Below are 20,655 nucleotides of genomic sequence, written 5' to 3'. Positions count from 1 at the left end.
GTCAGTTTGTATCTCTGGTCAGTGGAGGTAACATCTTGCTTGTGGCTCTCTTGAACATAAACTATTTTTATGTTTTTACAGTACAATTATTGGTCATTCTGAAATTTATTTTACATATTGACAATATATAGTGCAGTGCAGTGTTGATTTAAAGAAAATAATCTTGAATTACACCGAGTGAACTTAAAATTTTATGGGTGAAATGACGGCATGAAGCATGGGTTATTTCTCTTCCACCCCCACTTCCTTCTCTTCTCCCTTCTCCTCCACCCCCACTTCTAATTCTCATCATCAGCATCATCAACCAGGAGCCTTCTACATACATACCTCAAAGTAAGTGTACTTTACTGCATTTATTTTTACTTTGTATGTAATTTTCGGTGAGCTGGAACCAATTACCCAAAATCCCATTGAAACAATGGTTTCGGTCAACGAAATTTTCAGTTAACGAACGACCTTCTGGAACGAATTGTGTTCGTTAACCGAGAGACCACTGTGTGTATGTATGTATGTATGTATATATATATATATATATATATATATATATATATATATATATATATATATATATATATATATATATATATATATATATATATATATATATATATATATATATATATATATATATATATATATATATATATATATATATATATATATATATATATATATATATATATATATATATATATATATATATATATATATATATATATATATATATATATATATATATAAAAGTATCTCTTCACAGTACAGTACTTTATTTGCAATAAGGTTAAGACTAGGGAGTGCCATTAATATCTCTAAGTTCCCGATCATCGTGGCGGAGGTCACTGTGGTTGTCAGTGTCTGATGTGTTAGAAATAAGACGCTTAACAGAGTTTCGGGAAAACCCAGAAGAACGATCCTCTTGACAATGGAATGGTAAATCCCTGCTGCTTGGCTTATCCAGGTCATCCTCTCGTATAAACCAGTTACTGAGGTAATGCAGCTGCAGGGTTATGTGAAAGAAGAAACAGATATTGATATATTAGAGTATTTAAAAGATATAAAGGTATTGCATTTCTCATAAAAATTTTGTGTTTCAACTAAAACACAGCACAGTACAAGTACAGTACAATACAGTACAAGCACTTAGAAAAATCAAGAAATCCAAAAATTTTCTTAAAATTAGGGAAGTACAGTATCAGAAAGTCCTGACCCAGGCTAAGTTAGGAATTTCTTCAAGCAAAAATACTCAAAAGTCTAGTATTGTATTTTTTTACCAGTTTAATACTTACATTATAAAAGATTTTTTGAAAGTGGACAGTTGTCAAAATTGGAATAGTACAGTACAGTACTCTCTTACAGTACAGTACAGTACTGTACTGTACTCTCTTACCAAAAACTTCTCGAACACTATAAGCACTATGTATCTGAAAAATGAACGAAGACTCTGAAACCACTCCCAGATGACAAGCCCCATTCTGCTCATTCTCACATCCATCGTGCCCAGGTTTTCAAAAAGTTTTTTTGTTGAGTGTACATTTAAATATGACTAAGAGTTCTCACACACCCACGCTGTCTCCTGATGAAAGTGAGGTGAAATTTTTTCTTTATGATAACAGTAAATATTTCTTGCCAATAAACCTGATGGGCATCATAACATAAACTCAATCTGGCTTCTAATAACCTAGGTCACATTGCTTACTACTGTAGTAACCTGTCACATCAAATTTAGTTACCTGTGTTTTGTTTAAACACCAGAAAAGTGTTTGTATTGCATCTCCTTCATTTAATGTGATGTGCTTACAAATATAAATTATTTTTTAAGTTTACAAGGAATTCTTCTAACTTCTCAGTTACTGGAATTTTCAATTATGTTTCCATTTTTAAAGTGCAAAAATTTCAATATTTTCCATAAGTACAGTACAGTATACTGTATACAGTATATATTTTTTTAATTGCTAAAAGTTTTGTGGCTGCCCATGGAAACAAAGGTTGGCTTTTGTACTACATATGGGAGTATAACCTCTTCCCATACTGTCAAAGCTTGGCTTATTGGCAAATAATTATCTGGTTCACTGATCATTCAAAGATCATTTCTAAGTTAATCTATAGCATTTATTTGTGGGCCTGGGTGTAAGTCACCCCATGGCATCAATTATGTGGGCCTGAAAATAGAGGAGTTTTGATGACTTCATGCCAGGTTTCTTGAATGCAAAATTGCAAGATGTCAAGCTTATTTCAATGAGAATATTCTTCCAATTCATAGGGAATTGATTTTGCATGCACACACAAACACATGCATGCACACATATGCACGCACACACACACACAATCCCTCAAACATGTGTTATAAATAGTGCATTGGATGAGTGTGGCCCTTTGAACATCTTCCCATCATAGTTACCCATCATTGTAGTTGTAACTCAACTAAACTTAACCAACAATAGTACCAATCAGCACTGCATCAATTATTGTGGTACAGAAGAGTGTTGCTGAAGTAAATAAGAGGGTACATGAAGGGGTTGCTGTAGGCTTTGCTGTGTTAAGTGTACTATACATTGAGGGACACGTGGAAATAACTAATTCAACAGGATAGAGTAAAACAAAACAAAAATGAAAGAAAGAGGAAATACCAGCTATTAAGTAATTGTGTGCATGAAGCCTGGTATAACATGGAGGTAGTGGTTGTTTGAGTGTATATGACATATCACTGATGAATAAAGGACAAATATATCCATTCAGATATATAAAGCTTATAAAAACATTTAAATCCCTCCACAATGAAAAACCAAATATAAGGAGATACATCTATTGACCAGGTTATTAATTCTTCCTATATTCTTCTAATATACACATAGTATGGTACAAGATATATATGATTTATTTACAGGCATTTCACAATTCATCATGGATACGGTACAAATCCTTGTCACATACCGTCATGAAAGCTCCAAAAGCCCCAAGGAGACCACCTCCCAGGACATCCCACCAGTGGTGTTTGTTGTCCCATATACGAGACTGGCAGCAAATTAGAGTCCAAACTGCCCATATGAGTTGTAGCCACGGAGCCAACAGCAGGGAACATCTATTCCACAAACGCTGCTTGATGTACACCTTAAAGAAGACTAGGTTCTCAGTTACAGTAATATATAGGTACAGTACAGTATATGGCATGTGTCATTTCTGTAAACTTCATAGAGGGTTCTGAATACATAGACAAACAATACAAACAAGTCTTTCATGGAGATTGATAAAGAATTACGAAGAGTGGTAATGCGAGAGTATAACAGGGTGTGTGATGGAAGGTACTCACAAAAATGATTAATTTAATGGCATTTGAAAGGAGTAAGATTCATAAGATAAAATCTAACTCACTTTTTGTAATTTTTTGTTTTAGTATTTCTTTTCTTCTCAGGTCCTTGATTTCGTAGTGTTTTGAGCACTAATGAATTCTTTTGAAGAACTGGTACTTTTGAGAAACAAAAGACCTGCTATTATTATTATTCATTCAGAGGGAAGCTCTCAAAAGGAGTGAGATGTCACAGATTATGGAAGTTGTTAAAAAAACTAAGAAATGTGTAAGTGATGATGTGTGAGATAATAGAAATATAAGTAATGACATAGACATGCAGAGAGCTACATACAGTAGTACTGTACTGTACATTAAGACTGAAAACTAAGGAATTTTTAAGAAAGAAGCTGTACAGTTTAATGATTCCACAATAAACTAAATATGAAATAGTGTGATTTCAGGAAATTTAATGGAATTTGTAACATTTCAAAATACAGTTACAGTACACTCTTAAAGAGTAATATCTGCTTTGGGATTAATTTAAGCATAAAGATGAAGTATGACAAGGGTGGGTTTTATTTTGCCATTGTTTAGAGGAGTTATAGCTAGTAGAGAAAGTGCAGTCACAATTTTTTTTTTTTTTTTACAATATTCAATACAGTATATCAGGGATGTGGCCGTCTGTCAACATGCCAATGAGAATTAAAGATTCATACTTGTAAAAATGTCCTAAATATAATGGAAGTATCTGCTCTTACAGATATACATACCTTTGACTCTAAAATTTATCCATATAATATTCATGAATTGCCCATAATATTCAAACTCATGTCTTCCATACGAACCAGAACGCCTGTGGACTTTTCTGCCAAGAGTTTGAAAATGAAGCCATAAACCCGTTGACTGTCTTGTGGGTTGAATTCATACGGAACTTCTACAAGGCTCGACTCATCTACTCTCTCTATCTGGCTAGGAAGGAGGAAATGAAGATACTGTACTGACTGTAGCTAGAAAGATAGATAAATGGAAAATATTGAAGAACACTGTACATAGTGAGAGTAACTTACAATCATAAACACTGATGAAAAGACTGAAATTGATGCATGGCCAGATGGGAATGACTTCATAGTATCCACAAGCCTCGGGTGTGAAAGCCCATAAGGATTTATACAGTCACGCCAGGTCAACATAATGTATCTGAAAATCAGGAAAATTTATTAAATCTATATATTGTCCAGTACAGTACTTGATGAATGGGAATTCCTAGATAAAACACCTGTCAGTTCTTTGATTTACAGTACATATAAATAATAATAATAAAAAAAAAATGAAATAAATTTTTATTACTTTGCTGTACAGTATTTAAATTTAAACTCTAACATTATATAAAATTATTAGGTTACAATTTTATAAGAATACAGTACACTAACTTTTGTTGGCAGTGTTCTTCAGTAATGTTTGGTCTGCATGAATCCCAGAAATTTGGTCTAGCTTCAGCTGTGACTGTCTTGGCTACATCATTGATGAAGTACATGAAGAGGCCGCCCACAAACAGGTCAGTGGTGTAACTCCAACCACGTCGTAATCCTGAACGGAATGGTGATGTTCCGAGAACTACTGAGGACGGGGGTAAAGCCCATTCCATTACCATCATCTGTAGAAGGGGTATGATACAGTCTCCTCCTCTCTTACATATAGTTTAATGGACACTAACCTCACTAGTATTTTATAATTACAGTAGTGTTGTGAAATTACACTGAGCTTTAAAAATTCCATTGAAAGTGTCAGATACATGGAGACACTTGAACAGGAGATAAAGGTGGCAGTACAATGGGCACTTTCCTCAAACATGTAGCCCGTTTTGCTGGCCGTTGTCTAAAATGCCCAGCAAGCAGCAGGATTTCAGCTGTCGCTAGAAATGGACAACAGTTTGCTGTGGATCTTTGCTGGCTGGATTAGTGCTTAAATGAACTTCATACAATTTCAAGTAAAAATTTAAATAAATCATGAAAAAAATTTAATTTAAAATACAACACAAACAGTGATATATTTCTATTTATTTGTCTTCTGTGACCAGCCAGCTGCAGCCAGTTTTAAAGAAACTTCACGATACACCCATTTGTCTTTTCTTTAGGTTTTGCAGATGCCTCACTTGCTTCAGTACAGTAAGTCCTTGCTTAACGTTGTGGTTCCGTTCCTGAAAACCGCAACGTTAACGGAATCAATTTTCCCCATAAGAAATAGATAAAATAAGGGAGTTACGTTCTTGAGCATCTCTTTGCCCCATGAAATACATAACATATACAGAAATTCAATGTAATTTTTATAGAAAATAGTATGTATAAATAAACTATATCATTTTGTATTGTACTCCCTGATGGACGGATGTGGTGAAGCAAGTGTGTGGTCGGTAGTGAAGCAGAGGAGGAGGGTGGAAGAGGAGGAGGAGGGCGGAAGAGGAGGAGGAGGAGGAGGATGGCGAGTCACTGTGACCCGGCGGGTGGCTCCTCCTCCCGGATTAAAACCTCTATTTTCATAGCAAGGCTAATGGTCTTACGTTGTGAAACCCTGCAATTGTGTGTAAATGTGGCAGAAAGGCAGATCAGCAACATGGAACTCGGTCACAATGGACGAGTTGTCAGTTCTGAGTAAACACAAGAAATACACTCTGCCATATTCGTAGAGTGACACAGTACCCTGTATATATAATTTGCAATAACAGTTTAAAGTCCTGCTATAATAGTCGAGATAAGTTTATTTCTCTAGAAAGAGGGCCTCTATTTGCAATGACATCACCAGTTTCCCCGCTGACGACGTTCTCCAACAAACTCACCGTTGCAGTAGGAGGTAGTACAAAGGATGGCCTCTTCAGACCCCAAATGCCACGTTCAGGTAAGTTTTAAGGGTGTTTTTTATGGTCTAAGTCCTGGACATTTCATAAGTGAAGAAATGTGCCGTGAAGAGCAGCTTATGGACATAAAATCTTCCATGTTCACACCAGCTCAGCTGTCATGTGCTCTTACCTGGTAATCTTTCTCTCTTTTTTTTCCAGTGCATTTACACAGTAGTATATCAGTACTAGAAGGAGATACGAGTCAATGTAAAAGTAATGACATAGTTTGGACTTTGTTTTGAGAATGCATTGGGATATATCATCATTTATATTAATTAATGAGTAAAAATTTACTTTCACTACCATAAGCATTTGGATGTTTAGATTCAAGATAGGCTATATTAGGTAAATTTTAAGTTTTGGTCATTCCTGTACTTAGATATGCAGACTATGTTTTTTCTGGTGGTTTGTGATGTGTTACGAACGATTTTGACCTTCATTTCTATTGGAAATCACTAGTTTTGAGTTGCTAACCCCTCTACCGGTGTATGTTAAGCTTACCTTATAATTTATAACATAACTCATCATACCTAACCTAACCTGACACCTGTATTTTCTTATGCGGTCGAAAAAAAATTTCCACATAAATCCCGTAGAGATAATGTGTCTTATTGTTTAAAGTATTTAATCCCGTAGTTAGAATCTTAAGGTTCCCCAGATGACCAAAACCAAAATAATACCAATATTGTTTGGAATGTTTATATGCTATGAAATTTGTAGTATGGGCAGCTAATATTCTTTGAATTAGTAAATGTGCTTAATAATACTTATATATTCAATATAGAATTACTGTGTTGCACAGTAAAGCACAATTAATTATCTAATAATATTTATTTATAGAGCCTATCAGCCGAGAAGGTTGGATAACTACTTCCAGGGTTCATCATGGCAGATAAAAGAAATTTACCAGAAGTAGATGTCTTTATGATTGTCGAGTACAGTATTATCAAGAACTCTGCCATCCGGCTATGAAGCACATTAAATTATATCTGTCATCTGATCATCTCAAGCCCATTCCCTGGCCATGGTCGTCCCTAGTTCTTCCACAACATTAAATATAGACATCAGTGATAAAAACTTACATTTTCCAGACATGAAATAGAGAACAGTGATGAAAACTTCCATGTTAGAGTTATCGGTCTTTGGCATCATTTTGGCAGCCAGAAAGTAAATACACACGAGGATACTTGAGCAGTAATTTATTTTAACTTAAAAATGATGTATGCCTGTGTATATCAACATTGTACATGGCCACAAGTCCTGTGTTGGTAACAACACATACACCACAGCTGGCTGCCTCCAGGCTCCTGCTCGAGCCAACCTGTGAAGTCACAACCAATCACAGAGCCTTTTGCAGTCACATGACTTTTTAGCTACTTTATCTATTATTTTTTTACATTTTTGGCCCAATTTCTTTAAAAATATCATTACCATAGTGAATTTAAGCGTTTTCTTTACCCATTGACCTGCCATCTTACGAAAAAATTCCGACCGACAACTCATCTATTTTTGTGATACCATATGGCAGTCGGGTCTACCATTAGACAATTCATTATGCTTCCAATATCTTTCCAGGCAGTAGTACCTTACTGTTTGATAGCTGCCTACTACCTAATATCATTACAGTACTACTATTATATAATATGGAATTCTTGAATATTCATATTATCCAGAAAGTCTTGCAGATTCTGACAAAATGTATGAAGGAATCATTCTGTCAGACGCTACAATGTACAGTAGTACTGTAGGGTGCTAGAATGGCTCCATCAAATGACCACACAGCATCAAATTACTATACATTACTACAATTATCTTTATTTTGCAATAAGTCTGTTTCACTGTTGAATTAGTTTCACGATCAGAATTTTTTATGTGATATAACAAATGCACAGTGGCGGACTGGCCCACAGGAATACCGGGAAATTTCCCGGTGGGCCCCAAAGTGATGGTTCCTCTGACTACGTTTTGGGATTAAGTGGGCCCTTTTGGACCCTTTTGAGTGGGACCTTTTACAAGTTTTCCCGGTAGAAATTTTTGACCCAGTCCGCCACTGCAAATGCATAACTAAATAAAAATAGTTAGGTGCCAAACTGACCACAAAGAAAGGCAAGAAAAGGCTGATGCAGACGAGCATGCTGACGGGAATGGTGTCAAATTGGTAGTTCATCCTGATGGTGGGATCAGCACATGATATAACTGTGTGTGATGGAGGCACAATACCCAACAGCGTCACCACAAGACAGGCAGCAACTGAAACAGACAAATGAGATAAGCTTCATACTGTATTTGGAAAACTTCTCTTACAGTACAGTATACAGTATATATTCCTATGCTAATAATTTGTTACAACCTACAATATATGAAACTTCTTACCCCATGACACGTAAGCATAGTAGCCAGGGCCGGATTCAGGAGTGGGCAAAGTGGGCAGCTGCCCAGGGGCCTCCACATAATACAATATTTTATTTATTTGTTTATTCATTTTGATTATTTTCATTCTTTAAAATTCGTGTTTATCTATTCCATCACGTAAAACTATGTTCAGCAAGAAGCGTGATGGAAATTAGGCTAGCTCAATATAACTACATATGGCTTCAAAATTCTCCAAAGAAGTGTTCAAATTTCAAAATTTTCCCAGGGGCTTACAGCGCCCCCCGTTACTCCCAGATGTTTAGGCTCGCTTCACTCGCCACCCAACCCTCTTGGGTAGTTATAATGAGGGGGCCCTCCACAAAGAGGCTGCCCATGGGCCTCCACAGGTCTAAATCCGGCACTGATAGTAGCTACTGTATACAGTAAAGTACAGTACTGTATACATGTACAGGACTTTGAAATAATCGTAATGTTTCACATGATATCATTGTAGCATTTGTACAGTATACAATTCACAGTACAGTACAGTATATGAACCACTATTCATGTAAATAAAATATAGATGACAGGAATCTACAAGACCCTTATACACTGTACTGTAGTCCCCCCCCTTTAGAACTGAGGGGAGCAATACAGTAGGGTTTGTCCCACCAACTTTTGGACTGGGAAGATACTGTAATGAATCACATACAGTACCACTAACCCATCTACTAGTTAACTAGCCTATCTACTATATGTACAGTATATTCCTATCCATACACCACTGACTCTATCCATACGTCCAACACCAAACACTATCTGTTGTCGGCTACCTTGATCAGATAACCTTCATGGCTTGATAACAGAGTGAGATAAAAAAAATCCCCGCTGGCTTGATAAGATTGCATAGCTGACACCCTAATGCTGTATTAAGAAACAGCGAAAATTATATTTAACGCACTTCGCATGCCTTTTATTTTAAGAAATACTAATTAACCTGAAAAAGTTTATCATGAAAAATTGTACGAAAATGTTACCCCTCCACCATTCACCTTCGTTATCACCAGAACTGAAGACTGATCCAAGTTTATCGTGACAGGAATTACTGATAGAGTAAGTAATAAATCTGTTAGGGTTAACACTGGCTGCCCCTGCCCTCCTCTGTCCTGTCCTCTGGTTAAACAAACTGAATAACTACCTATGTCCAGTAATAAAGGGCAAAGTAAGATCATACTAGACAACACTTTTCACTCCTGACTCAGATCTATGAGCGTGTACACTATAGTACTGTACATGACTGTGTACACTAAAGTACTGCACTGTACACTAAAGCAGCCAACATTGCTACTATTGTAGAAAAATGCTATCAACATGTGTAAAATTCCCTTATTACATTTCTTTAATAACTTCTATCTCACCACATGTCAACCTCACCTACCACGGTAAGGTATCTTGCCACATAGTATTGTATCCTGTTACAAAGCAACCTTACCTACCATGGTAAGGTTACCACATGGCAACCACACCTATCATGGTAATGTATCTCACCACATGGTAACCTTACCAACCAATGGTACTACCAGTTGGCAACTATTTTCATGGATCATCTGATTGTGAGGGAAACTGAGAATTAACTCAACTCACAAGCCCACCCAATCCTCCGTTTGTGTGTCTGAAGAAACACCACACGTCGCTGACTCTTTTTTCTGGCTTCATCTTCAGTTGATTCACTGGTCATTTTCGTTATTATAGATTTAAAGGAGCTAAAATTCACTCTTCTACAATTTTCAAATTACACAACCAACGTTTGTTTCTTCTTTTACTATCTCGTTCAACAATCGAGGCACTTTATACAGTCCACACACTTAGTCACGCGGTGATAAGTCCTTCAAATCTTTCTCCGGCACATTAATTACATCACAAAGTATAAAAACACTATTAAAGATGAGTATAAGTAAGGAAAACCCGTAATTAGTAGGCCGTGGCTTTGCCTCTCAAGGGGACTAGCTTCACCTAGCCCCTGAATGTTGTTGCGTTAAGACTTGCGGGCAGTCCCCCTTACCACTACTCTTGCTTCAGTTTCGCCAGAATTGTAAATATCCTACCTTATATTTCCCTTTTAAATTGTAATCCTAAAAGGTATTCAATTCTAATATGATTATATACATACCATAATGTTATTTGTGATATATTCAGTTCTGTAAACGTGAAAGTGAGTCTTAAAAAAATTATTTGGTGTTTCGTTATGGCAGTGAGGCTCCAATGCCACCAATGATACATGTTGCCAACGGCTTGTTTTGTTCACTATAAATCACATTTTTCTCTGTACTCCCTTGAAAGATCTCCTAACGTCCCTTTGTTTACACTTTATATTTCAAATTGAGTTTTAGAAAACCAATTAAAAATAAAATAAAAATACACACCAAGAAGGCCATATAAATGTTTTGGACAAGTTGCCATGATTCACTTTTATGCCAGTGTGCGCCATATCACAGCCTGTTGCGGTTAATCAACCTGATAAAGACGTCTGATCGTTGTTCTTAGCGTGATGCACACGGGTTATTAATGAACACAGTTATGTTGGATGTTTGCTTAACGGGTCTACTATAAGGCAGGTGAATGTTTACATGGACAATACTCGCAGTTTTAATGGAAATTCCCCCGACAATAACAAACACTTCTCCATGCTATCATGACTAGTCACTTCAAAGATTGTTATGCCTAGCTTGTGAGCACAAAACCTGAGATTATGCTTTACCTGACATAATTTCCATACGTTTGATGCCGAAGAATGTAAAACATTATACCCAGTTGATTGCTCGTGCTGATGTTTTGCGAGTGTTATACTGGGCAGTAAATTGACCGGCCAGACGTCTACTTTTCTGGTCTGGGTGGCGCGTCAGTGGAGTATATTGTGGGATGCACGCACAATAGTTTAATCAACCCACATCACAGCCTCTGAGGAGGGATAGTGGGGTCAGCGACACGTACTGTGTGTGGGGAGAACGGGGGGGGGAGACAGGGTAGGTACAGAAAGTTTTATATTTACGAAGACACCATTCCGGATACCACCTGGCTACTACCCCCCACCCCCCGACAGGAAAAGGTGATAATGTAATGTTTACCACGCATTATGACATACTGTGTCAAGTTATAACTTGCTTTTTGTACCAACAAATACTACTGTAAGGTAGGTGGCGTGTTGGTGGGCGGAGGTGGTGGTGTTGGTGGGCGGAGGTGGAGGTGTTGGTGGGCGGAGGTGCTGGTGGGCGGAGGTGTTGTGGGCGGAAGTGGACGGAGGAGGAGGTGGTGTTGGTGGAGATGCATGACTCATCTACCAAACCTTACCTTATGCCATCTCGTTTTCTCCACCCCATCCTTCCTTCTCGTCCCCTTCACCCAATTCCTTTAATCCCATCCCATCCCGCAATCCCATTCTGTCCTCTCTACCCTATGATGCCCCGCCCACCCCACATCATCCCTCAATTCCATTTAATTCCTCCCCACACTTCCTCTACCACACTCTTGCATAACCCCCGACGTCACCTAAACACTCTGGACATCCTACGGGTCACCTGGGCTGCCTATGGACGCCTTGTGGAATGATTGAACTCTAAATGGACGCACTCCACGCCTGCGGATCCTCCTGAAAGTCCTCGTGATCCTTTAAACGTACTATGGAAACCTTGTTGAATCCTTAGATGCTATATGTCCGCACTTGAACGTCTACTGGATCCCTTGAACACCCACTAGCAGCCCTACAGAAGTCCGATGAACCCTCAAGGACACTGGAACCCGTAGAAGCTTAGTGGACATCTTGGAAGCTCACTCGACCCTTTGTGGTTCCCCTGGCTACTTTGTGAACGGACTCCTTGGATGCCGCCATTCTGGCCAAGTTTTGGACTCTTGGACACCACGTGGACTTGGGACAGGTAACGGTACACTCTGGTAGCTGCATTTGTATCGTCGCTTTAGTGAGCTGTAACAAATTCAAAACTTCATTTACGTGAACAAATGGTAATGAACGCAGCTCTGATAATCCTGGCTAAGGTCGAGCGTGAGAGTGAGTCACCGTCGTGTGTGGTGACCTGGACGCCTTCAGAAGACAAAGAACAGTCATAGAACAACAATAGCCGTAGCTACGTGTCTCGCTCACCGCCACAGTGATGATTCTAAATTAGTCAATAACACAGCTGCCTCTCAGTGTGAATACCTCCACACCCACTGTCTAGCACGTCCTGGGGGGTCCTCCTACTTCCACCTACAGTTCAGTTTGTGATCAACTTTCCCCGATAACAACCTGAGGAATCAAGGCTGTTGATAGTTTAAAAAAAATAAAAATAAAAATCACCACTAGGGAGGTCACGTGAATATCATACTAAAAACAGCAACATTATATTGAAAGTATATGTACAGTATATATATAATTTTTTTTTTGCTTGCTCTGGGGGAGAAGGGGGAAGCAGGGTGGGGTAGCTTTCTTCCCTCCCCTCCACTAATCCAGCTAAACGCCTCACACCACACACCATCTACAAGTTACAACTCACCATTTGTCACGATAAACGTCAGGGTTCACTTGTGGATGATGGCGCGCGTACTCGGTGTTGCTGAAGTATTTTAACGCCGTCATGAGTGTGTGTATTGTAAATCTAATGTTACCCATGAACTAAGTGCTTAGCCATGAAAAGAACTTATTTACGGTCCCTTGGTGTAAGTATAACCATAATTCTGTTATCTTATTTGTTCTTTATGGATTATAAGTGAAATATAATTGACCGTGTCATAAATTTACAGCTGCTATATTAGAAATTGTTATTTTTGGTATAAAGGCTTCCTCCTGAAATGCGAAAATAAACTTAATGCACGAAATCAACAGTAAGAATTTAATTTATTATCAATACTAAAATTTCTGGGTTATACGAGTATTTCTTACTTTTGTGTGTAACCTGAAGCTCAAGTTCAAGCTTCTACATTTTATACATGGAAATTGAAAAAAAAAATATATATATATAACGTATATTTACAGTATGTTTTTTACAGTCTATGTGGGTTGAATATTGTTTGTGTCGCTTTATTTCCACATTGAAGGTTTAAAATATTTATATGAAAACTCAAATTACACACGTTAAGAATATATTTCCAGGATTTAAACACTGATGGTAAATGAGGTTGTTCACAGTAGTTTAGTTCGTTAATTTGTTGTACTTCAAGAGGAAGGAGGGAGCATCAAATTTAATGGTTAAACTCTAGTATAAATGTAAAGTATTTTATGTGACAATATCTTTGAACACTGATAAGTTAAAGATTAAAATCCTACTATCTTGTTTTCAAAGATACATATAGTGACAATATCGCAATGTCATTCTGATAGGCTGTGGGTGTCTGATCAATTCAACGTTAAGATACTCAGGGTAATTCTTTAGTCGAGAATCCTAATTTACTATATATTAGGACGTATAATAAACAGGAACCTAAAAATCAGTAGGAGTAATCATTCTTTATTTCTACTAATGACCCTGATAATTGAACATGTTGTGGGATGCATGTAAACACAATAATGAACTGTTGGTCTAAATATTTAACGCAGTGACTGACATAAATCCCGAGATATAAAGAAAACGTAAGAGCTATTTATGACATACTATGGTAATTTTCCTGTGACGACACTTCAAAATACGATGACGAAAGATATTTAATATATAAAATGGATCAATATTTGCGTATATGAATAATTCGTCTGGTGAATTTGGTTCTAAATATTAAGACGTCGTCGAATTTCCTGTTGCGTGCTTAAGACACATCACAGTTGTTTCTTAGTAAAGTGAGATTATGTCACACAAAGGAAAAATATCAGACGGGTAAACATTCAACGTAAGTTTTCATTATTCTGTAGAGCAAGTGATCGTGCCAATGAATTAAATTGAAACCAATCATTGTATTCTGTGTCGTAGATGTTTTCCTGAGCTGGTTCACATCCTACCCTCGTCACCAATAGTGTGTGATGTATTGACCAGCAGGACGAGGTGTATTGTAGGAACTTAAATTGTATCTTAAGATAAAATAATCTCTTATAGTATTTTGGTGACCTATGACCAATGGAAAAAAATGCTTAAAACTCAAAAGCTACAAAATGTAAGCTATCTTTCTACCAAGTACCATACCTATTAGTTGAGTTACACCGATTGGGCTAAAAAGCATACAAATTTGCTAAGTTTGTCACCTTCATATAACAACGAATAAAACAAACACAAATCTCACTGTTTTTAGAAATTACTTAGTGGGGGCCAGTGAGGAATATTTGTACCCAGTAATTATTCTCCTAACTGGCGCTAAATAAACGGATCTAAATCATGTAGCGTAGTGTAATTTTGAAGTTAATTTTGACGTTTTTTTTTTTATGAAATTAATCTGTTTGATGGGCTTTTTATAATTTTAGTTACGAGGAATATTCATCGAGTTGGATATATAATTATCAGTCGTTTATTCGAGAAGCATGAAGTGATGGATAGATGGCGCCAGCTGGGTGTAAGGAACATGTGTGTGTGGGTGGGTGGAAGGCGGGCGGGGGCGTTGACAGGAAGCACAACGGGGTGAAAACAGACTCAAAAACACTACCAATCTCACCTGTCATGTCCATAGTTTTATTTATACCATATTGTTTTGTAAAATGGTCTAAAGTTCTCCCAAAAGCATATACTAATAAAAGAAAACCGAGAGGAGAATAAAAAAAGATCATTCAATAAAATTTGGAATAATTTACCCAGGCAGCCAGCGGATATATTCATCTACCACCCACTGTCATCTTTAACTGGTTTTAAGGTCTGTTGAACAATGAACACAAAGCAAATTTCTTAAAACATGTAAGCTGCATGTCAAGGACTTCCTGTAGCTCCTTAGCACAGCAGAAACGTCTTCCCTAGGTCACTACACTGCGGTGAGATAAGTATACCAGGATAAACATGAGGTTCTTCTGAGTAACAATTTAGTGAGTAGCCATGCACAGACGCTGGGGGAGGCGGGGAGGAGAGGGAGGGAGGGAGGTAATATAGACGGAAGGGGAGGAGGCAGGGAGGGAGGAAGAGGGACCCGTCATGCACCAGACCTCAGTTCCGGAGTTTTATATTCATGCTCACTACCTCGAATTTGCTTCTGGACAAAAAGATACAACTTCCTACAATAACAAAAATAATAAACATTTCGTTCCCGTCATGAACACAACTTTGATTTGTATAAAAATTTTAATTAAAATCAAGATATGAACAATATTTAAAAAAAATTTGCAATAAATTTTAAATAAGTATTTCTTTTCATTGTATATAAGAAAGTATATATATTTACCTGTATTATTATTATTATCATCATTATCAGTAGTAGTAGTAAACTCATTACCATAATTAGCATTCAAGAACCAAATAATTCTTCCAATATTTTTTCAGTTTTGACAAAGAATTTTACAAAACGTCAGTGGTCATGATGCCGGATTTCCGTTCCCGCTGTGGTTTACATCCCACACGTTATGTGGCGTCTCCTTGTGCTGCCTAACACTGGTAATACACCTTGCTTTATTTACGTGTGTTGGGGGGGGGGGTTGAGGAGCTGCCTGACGGAGGGTAATGACACGAGCACCACTAAGAGATATAGATAACTCCAACGATAACTAACAACGAGGTCGATAACTAACAACTATGATGATAACTACAATAATAACTACCACCACAACAACGAAGACATCAACCCCCCCAAAAGAAGACAAAAACCTGTACAATCAACTTGTCACCTGTTCAAAAGCTTAAAAAGTTATACTGTATATATTATTATCTTGCCAAGCGACCGTCACAACACAGCCCTGGCGTGGTAGTGGCTGGTAGTCTGGTATTGAGGTATTCTACAACCATACCCCCAGAAAATATTCAGCATGGTAAAGCCAGTGGGTGGTAGTGGTTTGGTACGCGCGACAACCACCCCTACTTCTTGGGTTTTGGGGGGGTATTTCTTCCTTGGTATCCTGGGCCCGTATTGGTACTAAGAATCATGGTATGTGGTCTTATGGTACAATTCAGTTAAGTCCCGGAATCTCACATACGCTTGAGTTAAAGTTTCACCCACAGGCGGATTATTATTAAGGATACTAAACCCTAGTCTTGTCTACCTCCTCCCGTGAACGATAAAGATCCTGATCATTGTCGCATACCCTCCTACCCTCTTCTACTTTAGTCCCCCCACCCCCTCCCTACCCTACAACACCCCCCCCTCCTACCCTCCCTACTTTAGTCCCCCCACCCCTCCCTACCCTACAACACCCCCCCCCCTCTCCTACCATATTTTCTCATCCGTCCTTCCTTCTCCCTCCTCCCATCTGTCTCTTTCTCCTACACCTGTCCACTACCGTCCCCAGGTGCTGTATAGGTCTGTCCTTCGTTACCTTATCCCATATGACCTCCCCCCCACCCCTGGTCTACCATATGTCCTTTGTCACATTAATGGTCCACCTCCTACCTCGTATATCACCCCCAGGACACACACACACACACACACACACACACACACTAGTTGGTACAGCTTAAATGACGTCTTTACTTCTCTTAGCTTTCCCAGCAACTAGATGAATGTCACCTCGCCCCCCCTCCTCTACTCACTTCACCTCCTCTCCCCTCACTTCCTCGCCCCCACTGACTCTCCCCACTCACTTCACCTCCCCCCACTCCAAGATCTGTCACGATAACAACTATCTCCTGTAGGAAGACTCCGCGAGGGGGCTCCACCTACAGTCTCGACAAAACCTCCATATCCACCGACTCATAGCCACCACTCAGGACCCAAAAACCTCCTCACTCGACCCTTTATCAGAAACCCATCCCGAGCCGATACAAAGAGCAGACCTTCCCTGCTGATCTACCCTCCCTTCATCCCTTTATGGCACCGCTATAGTCCACACAACCCACCGCAGGAGGTCTCTCTCTCTCTCTCTCTCTCTCTCTCTCTCTCTCTCTCTCTCTCTCTCTCTCAGGGGATGGTGGGGGGTAGGGGGAGGTAACACATGATTCAATACCCCCTTAATAAAGATACCCATTTGGAGCCTCAAACACGAAGGGAAGATTTAAAGTGACATTAATTCTCCTTGACGTAAATAAATGCGTCGAGCTCTTGGGTGATACGGAGATGTCGGATGGTGCCAAGGTCAGACAATACCCAGATTGAACAAGACTGAGTGAGGATACGAAGGTGATCAGAGATGTCACATGATAACAGATGATATTGCAAGGCGGTCAAGTAAAGGTAAGATAACGCGTGAGTTGAGTAATATCAGCGAGCGATACGTGAGTCAGTTGGATGAAGACGATAGTCGTAATAAATCTTAGTGGCGTCGCTGAAACCATGGGGAACTAGATGGCTGAGAATTTCCCCCTTAACGTGATGGGAGAACGTCTCTATGTAGTATGCTGTTGTGGCCGCCATCTTTGTGTCGTAACTTCATGTAGATAAGCGTACGAGTGTAAATATAGATATTGTCGTAAGGGAAGAGATCTGCCTGGTTACGTTCTCACACAATCAGCTTATCACGTTCTCACACCATCAGCCAATCACGTCCTCACACCATCAGCCAATCACGTCCTCACACCATCAGCTTATCACGTTCTCACACCATCAGCTTATCACGTTCTCACACCATCAGCTTATCACGTCATCACACCATCAGCCAATCACGTCATCACACCATCAGCCAATCACGTTCTCACACCATCAGCCAATCACGTTCTCACACCATCAGCCAATCACGTCCTCACACCATCAACCAATCACGTTCTCACACCATCAGCTTATCACGTCCTTACACCATCAGCCAATCACGTTCTCACACCATCAGCCAATCACGTTCTCACACCATCAGCCAATCACGTCATCACACCATCAGCTTATCACGTTCTCACACCATCAACCAATCACGTTCTCACACCATCAGCCAATCACGTTCTCACACCACAAGCCCACCAGGAGAAAAAAAATAAACATATTAAGCTTTAAGTATAATTTATCGTATACGTCTGTTTGTCTGTGTGGTAGGCCTACAGTAAGTCAGGTAGATGCGCACTCACGCCTCCAGTTAGAGGTAAGATTAATGTTGACAGGTGGACAGGTAGTTGGTCCCCTACTGAGTCTAGTCGTAATCTGACACTCAAAGGACAGAGGATTTCTGGTGGTGTTCCCGTGATGGACACCCGAATTTACTTTTTTTTCATGTGATTCGAAAAAGAAAAATATATAACTTATGAATGAATAAATGGATGTAAAAAGTTTGGCGTAGGAAAATAATTACATACTACCAAGGAGAGACATTCTGGGAGGCGGGATTGAAGTTTCTAGATCGTAGACATCAATAAGCAGTTTTAATGTGAATTGTCATATTTAAAAGCTTTTCAATTAAATTAGTTCGATAAGGAGAGTACTTGTAAAACTGCTAAGTGCACAAAAAAACATTGATATTAAACACAGTACAGTAGTTCAATATACAATTTAGCATGACCCGTATTTATGTGATAAAATATAAGTGAAGTTCATGCAAAGATCTTTTAAACAACAGCAATTAAAGGAAAACAAAATAATCCCCAGCTACACTACACACCCATAAAAGACGATGTTGTTAGACCAAAAGACTGTATGTTCATTTACTGAGTTAAAATAAACAAATACCTCCATCAAGTGTAAATCCGGTTTCCATCGTAATCTTAATATAAACACGCCGAGCCATGTTGTAAAGTTAAAGAACACGACCGCAACTCGATTTTGTTTACCGCAACTCGATTTTGTTTACCGCAACTCGATTTTGTTTATCGCAACTCAATTTTGTTTTTCTAAGCGACACGTAACAAGCCAAACTTAAATAATTCTAAGATGATTTTGGTTTGATTATGTTAGATTATAGGTTAGTTCATGTCGTTAAAAAAATAAGCTGGTCGCCTTTACTCTTTTTCGTCTATCCTCTGGTTCTGCTGTTCTGTCAATCTTGCCACGTAAGAATCTATCAAGATTTTCTTTCTTAAATATTTTTCTTCAATAATCTTAAGAACATCCATCCTGTTCTTTCATCCTTACAACATTACCAGGAACGATTGTATTAGTTATTTGTTTTATCATTTATGGATTAATCTTCCTACCAGCATATTCGTAGAACTCAAGAGTATAACTTTCCCTTCAATTTTCTGGTCACACTTTGAACTGTTGGAGAGAATAACGAAAACAATACGACAATAGACCGACATAATGGCTAGGATACACACACCAAGTCTAACGTTTCAGTAGACGATCAGCGACGGCGGGAGGAAACATCCAATTTATCTGTTAAGTAAAATATAAATTTCAAACTCCTAGAATCTCAGACGATGAAACGTTATTCATGTTATTATTTTTATCGTTGTTGTCATCATCTTTATGTATGTTAGTTTAAGTGAATCGTTTAAACAGGGTAGTCTTGAGAACTGAGGCTTTCACAACACGCTGAAATATGCAGGAAAAAAAGGGAAGATTGTAAAGACAAGTCTGGCGCCATGAGGGTTGGAATCATTTATCTTTATAAGGCTTCTACTGTTTGTTGTTACTTATACTATAGTTATTACGGCCAATTGCAAGAACGGTTATGGGGTGTACGACGCCATTTACGATGACCTTCTTGCCCTGGTGTTTTTCAGCAATATCGCCTTTAACACATGGAATACTTCACTTTTCGAAGCTTTGGGGGAGTCTCGAAACAAGTTTCCTGGTGGGAATTATTAGCTAGTGCTGTACTCAAAATATCGAAACTTCGAGATCTCCACGGCAGGAGTATATATAGTTGTTGTTACAAAACTGGCACTAAATGGCACTAAAATGACGCTAAACTGGCACTATGACACTAAAAACTAAAATGACACTAAAATAACACTAAAATGAAACTATAATGGTACTATATAAAACTTAAACTAAAATAACACTGAAAGTACACTAAAATATCACTAAAATGTTAGCTCAAAATGCTGTAACTAACAAGGTAAAAATAGTCTTCTATGAAAAAGAAATCAACTCCGGAAGGAAAGATTAAGTTGCGTTCTTATTTTAACATTGTGTAGTGAAGCTTGATGTTGTTTATGAC

At 38.4% G+C, this 20,655-nt stretch overlaps 1 protein-coding gene across 3 annotated transcripts in view; it reads right to left on the bottom strand.

Annotated features, from left to right (window-relative positions):
• Nucleotides 1–676: 676 nt before the first annotated feature.
• The window catches only part of LOC121860053 (phospholipid phosphatase 2-like), a 63,756-nt gene continuing 43,777 nt past the window's right edge, over nt 677–20,655 (bottom strand). For 2 of the 3 annotated variants that reach the window (XM_042357063.1, XM_042357064.1), the window contains 5 exons: nt 8,275–8,429; nt 4,717–4,940; nt 4,354–4,483; nt 2,932–3,108; nt 677–997 (listed from right to left, as the gene is read on the bottom strand). In XM_042357063.1, the coding sequence (XP_042212997.1) occupies nt 788–997; nt 2,932–3,108; nt 4,354–4,483; nt 4,717–4,940; nt 8,275–8,429 (896 nt within the window). In that variant the 3' untranslated portion in view covers nt 677–787. Of the gene's footprint in view, nt 998–2,931; nt 3,109–4,353; nt 4,484–4,716; nt 4,941–8,274; nt 8,430–10,175; nt 10,569–20,655 lie in introns of those variants that run through there. The other variant, XM_042357062.1, reaches the window with a different exon arrangement.

This window comes from Homarus americanus, unplaced genomic scaffold (genome assembly GCF_018991925.1).
Source record: "Homarus americanus isolate GMGI-L3 unplaced genomic scaffold, GMGI_Hamer_2.0 scaffold41643, whole genome shotgun sequence".
In the NCBI taxonomy this organism is placed as follows: Eukaryota; Metazoa; Arthropoda; class Malacostraca; order Decapoda; family Nephropidae; genus Homarus; species Homarus americanus.
This window is presented reverse-complemented; position numbering and strand designations above follow the sequence as displayed.